We start from the raw sequence: 8223 nt of genomic DNA, 5'->3' as shown, positions 1-8223 counted from the left end.
AGTGTTTTCCCAATTTCACTCCAAATGCATTTGGGCTTGAGAAATACATTTGTTTCATTGCCCTGAAACAAGGTTGTGCTCTCTTTCCTACTCTGTTAGCAATCTTGTTTCATAGCATGCTTGATAAAAACATCCAGGTGAGAGACTGCCAAATCACCTATGTGAAAAGATGCATCCTGTGGTGTGAAGAGAGGAGCTAGAGGAGTGGTTAACAAACCTCCTTAATCTCCTGACTGATGTCAAGGTGTGAATCTGTTTGAGTACAGCCTACCTCAGTATTCAGTCTGAGGGCTAGTTTATGGAGGTGTTTTAATGATTAGATCCACTCATGTGAACCCCATGATAGCTGCAATAATGTGCAGGTGACACCAGCACTGTGTAAAGTCTTTAATGAAAGAGAATAGAACCTCAGTGAAGTGCAAATTGGGAAAGGTCAGATTTAAAAGCAGAACAAAATTCTACGTTGTCCTGCATTTTTTGTTATTTTTCTTACTGTTTTATTGAAGGAATAGTAATTAAAATGTCAAGTCCATGGACTAGGACCACCCATGAAAATTGTGGTATGCTTGTCTTCCACAGGCTTTTCCCCTGATTTAGGTGGAGTGAATAATGGTATCCCTGGGTGTTGTCACAGGTGTCAGTGCTGATCCTTGGAAGCATAGTTCTCTGACCAATGGTAATTTTCTGTTGAGTCAAGAACTAGTCTTAATGCTGAATGTAGTAACCCCTTGAGCATCTAAAATGAGGTTTCGATTTAAAACCTAACTTTGCAGCTGACTGAAGATTTAAGAGCAGATTCTCTAAAGACCTGATGTAAATTGCAGTGCTGGTGAAACGATTTTCAGTGTTTCTGCTTATAGTCAGAAATTTACAAAAGTAAAATGGACACATGTGTCTGTGTATACGTATTACTGACTAAACTGTGCATTTTCTTTGTCTGGTTTGGGGGTTTAGTGTTTTTTAATATGTCTGTGAAATAGCAGGATTTCAGTCTTACTTTTGCAGTCAGCAGTACCCATTTGTTCTCTGTGCCTTTGCCTTCTCTTTCTGTTGATTGTCTTTACTGAAGGGTTTACCAGTTTTCAAACTACTGGAATATTTCAAGGCTTTTATTTAGCCTGACTCAGTGTCCTCAGGACCTGTAGCTGTAGAGTTGGTAGTGGCTGAATAGTCAGCATGCTCTTGAGATTTCCTAGGAGTGAAAGAAGAGTCATGTTTTCTAAAATACTTGCAGAATCTGATTCTTGCCTCCTTATGATAAGAAAGAATACCAGAAGAGGAGGGTTTGATTTGTAAATTACAGTTTGAGTAGCTGTAACTCGATCTTCTCATTGTATGTTTTTATAGGCACATGTTAGATATTTATTTATTTGCTTACTTATTTCCAGGTACATGCTGGGCCTGTCGGCTGTTCCAGCAGTTATACAGTTTCTTGGATTCCTCTTTCTTCCCGAAAGTCCCCGCTGGCTCATTCAGAAAGGCCAGACACAGAGAGCACGGAGAATTCTGTCTCAAATGCGTGGCAACCAGGCAATCGATGAGGAGTACGACAGTATCAAAAACAACATTGAAGAAGAAGAAAAAGAAGTTGGAGCAGGTATGCTGATTGCATGTTGGCCTCTCTGCCTATCAGCGAGGAGATAACAATCACCAGTTGTAGCCTGTGGGTACTTGACATTTTATTTGTTCTTGTCTGTTTTGCTGTTTGAAGTATTTCATGTACTGGTAGCTTAAAAAATGAATGGATAGTTCAATGATCCTGCAGTTTTAAGTTAGGTTCTGATTTCTTAAGTGAGGAAGAAGGAAAGTTGTGTTGGATTCTAGGTTTATCAAACCTACACTTATGTGAGAGTTGCACTCAAAAAATTACTCAGTTTAAGAGTAAACATCTCGAAGAGTGGAAATAAATAAAATTTGTGTTCTTTCATCAGTGGCAAAGACCAAACAGGCACTAGGGAGGTCAGGTGTTGTACAGAGGCCCCTTCCCAGCCCACTGTATTCTAGACAAGAAAGATGTACAAAACTAGGCCTGGAATACAGAGATTGTGTTTCGGTAAAGGCAACTTCTAAATGTCCTGTTGATCTGCCCCTAAGAGAATGACGCATCTAAATCAAATCCTTTTTTTTTTCCCTACTCTTTTGTACTCTTATGCCATAATTGCTCAAAACTTGCTGTACTCAGGTGTGTACTTCTAAAACAAGATTACCATTTGAGGGACTTTCTGAACTCTACATGTTTTTCCTTTGCTTTGGGCTGAAAGCATTAACCTGGGAATCTCAAGTAAGGCTCCTAAGTACGAGACATCTTATTTCTTGCTTTCTTGAACATTGATAGCAAAATACTGTAAGTTCTCAGAGCTCATGGAAAGAAAAATGCAAGTTACTTTACATCTGTGTAAATTGAGATTCAGCATCTTATAATACTTATTCTCATTGCCTCATTGAGTTTGACTTTGAACCTTAACTTTTTCCAGACATGTAATTATTTATTGTATTTGACACATAGGTGAAGGGATTTTCAAAATATTCATCACCAGTGTGAAGCAGGGCTGGAGTTTTTTCTTCTCATTATGTTTTTGAGGCGTTTAGTATTTTTTTTCCCCCAGTTATTTGTGGGGTGGGAAATGAAGTTCATTGAGGCTGCTTTGATAACGGTGAAGTGGATATTCATAGAACAGCTTGAGCTTAAGAGTCCTGTGCTGAGGTTTTTCATCCTAATTAGGCCTTGAGCTGCTCAATTCTGTGGAAAGGCACTTGATGCCTAGTATTAAAGTATTAATGCTTTGTAGAAATAAAAGGAGCAGGCATTTGGCACACCTAGTCCCTTATTTTCCATCACTGGTCTATAGGGTATGACCTTGTTTCTCTGTCTTAAATCTTTCCCCTTGATGTTTTTTTCACAGTTGTAAATCAAATGTGGTATGGTAGGTGCAGTGGGTACAATAGGACTGACTCAAGCTCAGTTGTTCAGTCAGTCCTCTATACACTTGTACTTGGACTGGCACACTGATTGCAAGGTTGTTTTCTGGGATGTGCAGGTCTCTTGGTTTCCTGTGCACACTCATGTTGTTCTGGAGTTCAGTTAAATCAAGCACATTCCTAGGAGAAAGCTTGGTTTCAGAGAATCAGTGTTTTCCTCTTAGGTAATCAACAGCTTCAGAGTTGGTCACCAAGGGGCATTGAAAGAATGAGGGTAATTGCAAGTGTGTGCTGTCCTGTTTGTTACAAATGTGTAGCAGACAAGCATTAGATAGCTGTGGTCCATCTCGTTTTCGATTATAACTTGATGATAATTGCACTTCATCTCATTTAACCCAAAGCCTGTGCTCTTATAGAGAGGTTCTTGTGTCAGCATCAAGACCTATGTTGCTTTTGTTACCTTTCTGTGACTTACAGGGGTGGTATTTACAAGTGGTGTTAAATTGTAATTGCCTTTATTTCTCGAGGAGTTGTCTGGATCCTCAGTATTGAATTTCGCTTGCGTAGTGCAAAAGCAGCTTGCTGTTCATGGTTTCATTGCTAGGTTTTCAGGTATTGACAGCTTGAATGTGTGCTTCTGCAGAGACTTTGCATTTCATTTTGCTGTGGTTATCTTAGTTGTGGGGGTTTGTTTGTTTTGTTTGAGTTTCTTTGTTTTGGTTTGGGTTTTTTACATATATTTTTACATATATTGCTGCAATACTTTTTTTATCCATTTCTCCTATTTGTGACAGATAATGTTTTAAAACTGGTTAGCAGCAATGACAAATAACTGTAGTAATTCTCTCAGACATTGCTCCAGTTTCACAAACTGCTCTAATGACCCTAGACTGGCAGTGAGTGTATGTGGCATTCAAGGAAAGATGACTTTGCTGATTGAAAATCTGGCTTACTTTTAGGTAAAAGTGCCTTTTCTGTTCTTAAAAAAGAGCAGATGTTCTTTTTCATTAATTGATATACTTAACATCTTTGTCAGTTCATTAGGGCATCACCTTCTAAGTGAAACAAAACCTGTGTTTGACTCCTTCTCTGCAAGGGATTTACAGAATGTAACCCTAACAGATTCTCCAGTCCCACATTAATAAGCTGTACTGCCTTTTGTAACTGTTTCATTAACTATTCCTGTCATGGAAGAATGAATCATTGGGGAACTTCCTCTGTGTTGTTTAAACTACTTTAAAGTTTGATTTTAATATCTGTCTTAAACCCAGAGAAGTTCATTGTGTTTTTCACATGGTCATCAAGCAGCTTCTGTCTTCAAAATAACAAAAATGCCTTCAGCAACAAACTTCTGCTTCAGAAGTCTTTCGGGCTGATGTGGGATACCTATTAAGTGAATGATTCACATTTCTTTATCCTTGCCAATACATTCAGTCAAATCAGTGCTGCTGATACTGCTTGGCAGCTTATATTTTAACATTTGCAGATTGGTATCAGGAAAATAATGTTTCTTTTTGATGAACACTTTCCCCATGGCTGGTTATGCAAATGACATTTTTTTTCTGGCAGTCGTGGATACACTTTCGTATGCTCTATTCTGTACTCACAGTGTGGCTTTTGGTGCTGTAACTTTGCATTTTGAGAAGCGAAGGGGAAGGCATTGCATTCTGCAATAACACTGCAAAACATGTCAAATCTTGGTCAATTCCAGCCAGTCATCATCCTTTGATGTCATCCCCCTCTCAGATGGTGGGGTTGTAGTGCAAAAGGGAGCTGACAATAGGAAAATCAAGGTTAGAAGGACTAATGAGGAAGATTTTAGAAAGAGAGTCGACCCCAAGAGTTGTGGAAGGAGTAGTTTATAGGTGCTAAGTAGCCTTCTCCTTCAAATACGCTGTGAAACTCAGATTCCATAGTGCTTGGCTTAGGCTCTGAAGCCTTATGGGAGAGAAAAAGGGAGAGAATGGTCAGAAGGGGTTTGTAGCTGAGGGAAGGATCAAAGACATCGCTGGGAGAGTGTTCTGGGACAGCTCTTCCTAGCAAAACATGTCTGACTCACATTGCTGCTGAATTGCAGTTTTATAGTACAGTTAAGGCAGAGGTTCTGTACTGTACCTTGGTTAAAAATAGGCAATCAAATCATAGCAATGCAGGTAAGCACTGGCACAGGGGCTTGGTACACAGAATCATAGAATCATTGCATGGTTAGAGCTGGAAGGGACCTTAAAGATCGTCTAGTTCTAAAACCCCTGCAATGGGCAGGGACATCTTCTACTAGACCAGGTTACTCAAAGCCCCATCCAGCCTGGTCCTGAACACCTCCAAGGGTGAGGAGTCCACTACCTCTCTGGCTAACCTGTTCCAGTGCCTCACCACCCCCATAGTAAAGAATTTCTTCCTAATATCTAATCTGAACCTAGTCTCCTATTGTTTAAGGCCATTCCCCCTTGTCCTGTCCCTGTGTGCCCTTGTAACCCTCTCCAGGCTTCTTGTTAGCCCCCTTTACATACTGGAAGGCTGCACTAAGGTCTCACCAGAGCCTTCTGTTCTCCAGGGTGAACAGCCCCAACTTTCTCAATCTGTCTTCATTGAAGAGGTGCTCCAGCTGTGTAATAAACTTGGTGGCCTCCTCTGGACTCGTTCAAACAGGTCCATGGCTGTCTTGTGTTGGGGGCCGCAGTTCTGGATGCAGTATTTCAGGTGGGATCTCACAAGAGCAGAATAGAGGGGCAGAGTCACCTCTCTTGACCTGCTGGTCACATCTCTTTTGATGCAGCCCAGTATGCAGTTGGCTTTATGGGCAACAAGTGCACACTGTTGGCTCATGTTTAGCTTTTTGTCTACCAGCACCCCCAAGTCTTTCTCCTCAGGGCTGCTTTCAATCCCTTCTCCACCCAACCTGTATTTATGCTTGAGATTGCCCTGACCCAGGTTCAGGACCTTGCACTTGGCCTTGTTGAGCTTCATGAGGTTCACATCAGCCCACCTCTGATGCCTGTCAAGGTCTCTCTGGATGGCATCCCTTTCCTCCAGTGTGTCAACTGAACTATACAGCCTGGTCTTGTTGGCAAACTTGCTAATGGTACACTCAATCTCACTGTCCATGTTGTTGACAAGGGTGTTAAACACTGCCAGTTCCAGTACTGACCCCTGAGGAACACCGGTCATCACTTCTCTCCACTTAGACATCGAGCTGTTGACCACAAGTCTTTGATTGTGACCATCCAGCCAATTTTTTAGCGACTGAGTGGTCCATCCATCAAATCCACGTCTCTCCAGTGTACAGACAAGGATGTCAAGTGGGACAGTGTGAAATGGTTTGCACGATTCCAGGTTGATGGTGTCCATTGCCCTTCCGTCATCCACCACTGCTGTAAACCCTTCATGGGTGGCTACCAGATTTGTCAGGTCATGGGTATAAACGAAGTAGCTTGTGCTCCTAAGTGAATTAAAGGGTAGGATTTATAATTCTACAGCAAGCACTTGGGAGCGAATTTAATGTGGTGGTTTGTGCATAACAATAAATCTGTCTAGCGCACCTTGAGTAGAAGTTTGACTGACTGCCAATATAATGGTCATTTCTGACTGGAAAGAAATCAATATGTCATCCAGTGGAGAAATTAATTTCCATATGTTTGGCAATACTGTAGTGTTCAATGCAAATCATAGAAAAGTATCAATTTGTATGGTCCTTCTGGTTGAAAGCATCTGCAGACTGCATGGCTTTTCCTCACACCCCTCCACGGAGTTGTACTGAGCTGTGATGTGAGGATGCATGGTATTCCACATGAAATCAGGAGTGATGAGTATAGTACTAACTTAGCATCTTGATGAAATGAGCATCATTTGCATTAAGACTAGACACTTATTTTTGTGTAGATGAAGGATGTGTAACTATGAATCGTAATTACACTAGGAGAGCAGTGTAATCTCCCCCAGCCCTATTCATCCCACATTTCTCTAACCTGTGAGTTAAGGTTGGTCAAGAGTCTCAACCCTATCTGCTATGCTTGTGGACCTTTGCCTTTTATTATCTGTTCTTATCCATGTATATATGTCAACTTCTGATCATAAAGATGTCAGCTCTGCACATGTGATGCTTACTAATTCTGGGGCTCAGTGGTGCATGGACCCTTGCTGCTTCTTTGAAATTCACTGTCATTTATAAAATGGATCTTTACAATGTAATATTGTTTAACCTACCCTTCTGTGTCTGTAACAGAATGTTATGTAATGGGCACTGTTTTTAGATCAGACATTTTCTTGTGTTTTTATTATTTGAATGCATCTCTCTGTAACAGCCAAGCTTTTTTTTGTGACACCAAGAAAAATGTATTCATGCTGCTCTTGCACTCCTGTAGGCTTGACTCAGTTTACTTTTTTGCTGTATTTTCTATTGGATCAGTGAGTCTGTCTCTTTTTTTTATGTTTTATATTTCCCTGTTGGAGATAAATGTGCTATGATATGAAGGTAAAACCACTCAGTGCTGTTAAGTTTCAGCTCATAATTTTACCCAGTTAACTGTTGGTTAAAATATAATGATACCAGGCAGGAGATCTGGACCCTCAGTTTTTCCTGGTTCCAGTATAATTCTATTTCTTGCACCTTTTTTTCTTCTTAAGTAATGTTTTAACTTGTTAGTATTCCTGGCTATGGCTTTGGCTGAAAACATTTGATATGCATCTTTCTAGGGAGATAGTACAATCTTCCATGTTTGCATTCTTAATCATAAATCTCCTCTTGCTTCTGGGAGTCCTTTTTTCCTAGGCCATTGCCCAACATGCTGTTGAAAAATACGGTGTTGAGAAAGGTGCTTACTATGCTTATTACAGGTTTATTATTCTTGGACATCAGCTGAAATCTTGTTTCATGAAGCTTGGTAATACTGTGGTGCTCTGGTAGGACTGTACAGATCTCTGAATGATTGTACTTCCAGGTACTAAAATCCTTTTATGAAGTTAATTCTTTTATGATATTAGGTGGCTTTTGTTACCTGTAACCATGACATTGGATGGAAGACTTCAGGGCAAAAGTAAAGAAAGGAGATGGGTTAAGGATTGTTCAAGAAACCCGCTTATGCTTAGCATTGGTGATGTCACACCTTGAGTACTGTGTTTGGTTTTAGGCTCCTCATTTAGAAAGGACGTTGAGGTGCTGAAGTGAGTCCAGTGAAGGGCAACAAGGCTTATAAAAGGTCTAGAACACATGTTCTGTGAGGAATGGCTGAGGGAGTTGGGTTTGTTTAGCCTTGAGCAGAGCCTCAGGGGTGACCTCATGGCTCTCTGCCATGGGGGTTGTAGAAA

General features: G+C 40.7%; 1 protein-coding gene across 1 annotated transcript in view; it reads left to right on the top strand.

Annotated features, from left to right (window-relative positions):
• Nucleotides 1-1388: 1388 nt before the first annotated feature.
• The window catches only part of SLC2A13 (solute carrier family 2 (facilitated glucose transporter), member 13), a gene marked incomplete at its 5' end in the record, with an annotated part of 111664 nt that continues 104829 nt past the window's right edge, over nucleotides 1389-8223 (top strand). The window contains one exon of the mRNA XM_009071059.1: nucleotides 1389-1597. Within this exon, the coding sequence (XP_009069307.1) occupies nucleotides 1389-1597 (209 nt within the window). The remainder of the gene's footprint in view (nucleotides 1598-8223) is intronic.

This window comes from Acanthisitta chloris, unplaced genomic scaffold (assembly GCF_000695815.1).
Source record: "Acanthisitta chloris isolate BGI_N310 unplaced genomic scaffold, ASM69581v1 scaffold17033, whole genome shotgun sequence".
Lineage (NCBI taxonomy): Eukaryota > Metazoa > Chordata > Aves > Passeriformes > Acanthisittidae > Acanthisitta > Acanthisitta chloris.
The sequence above is the reverse complement of the archived record's forward strand: the minus strand, read 5'-3'. Positions and strand labels throughout refer to the sequence as shown.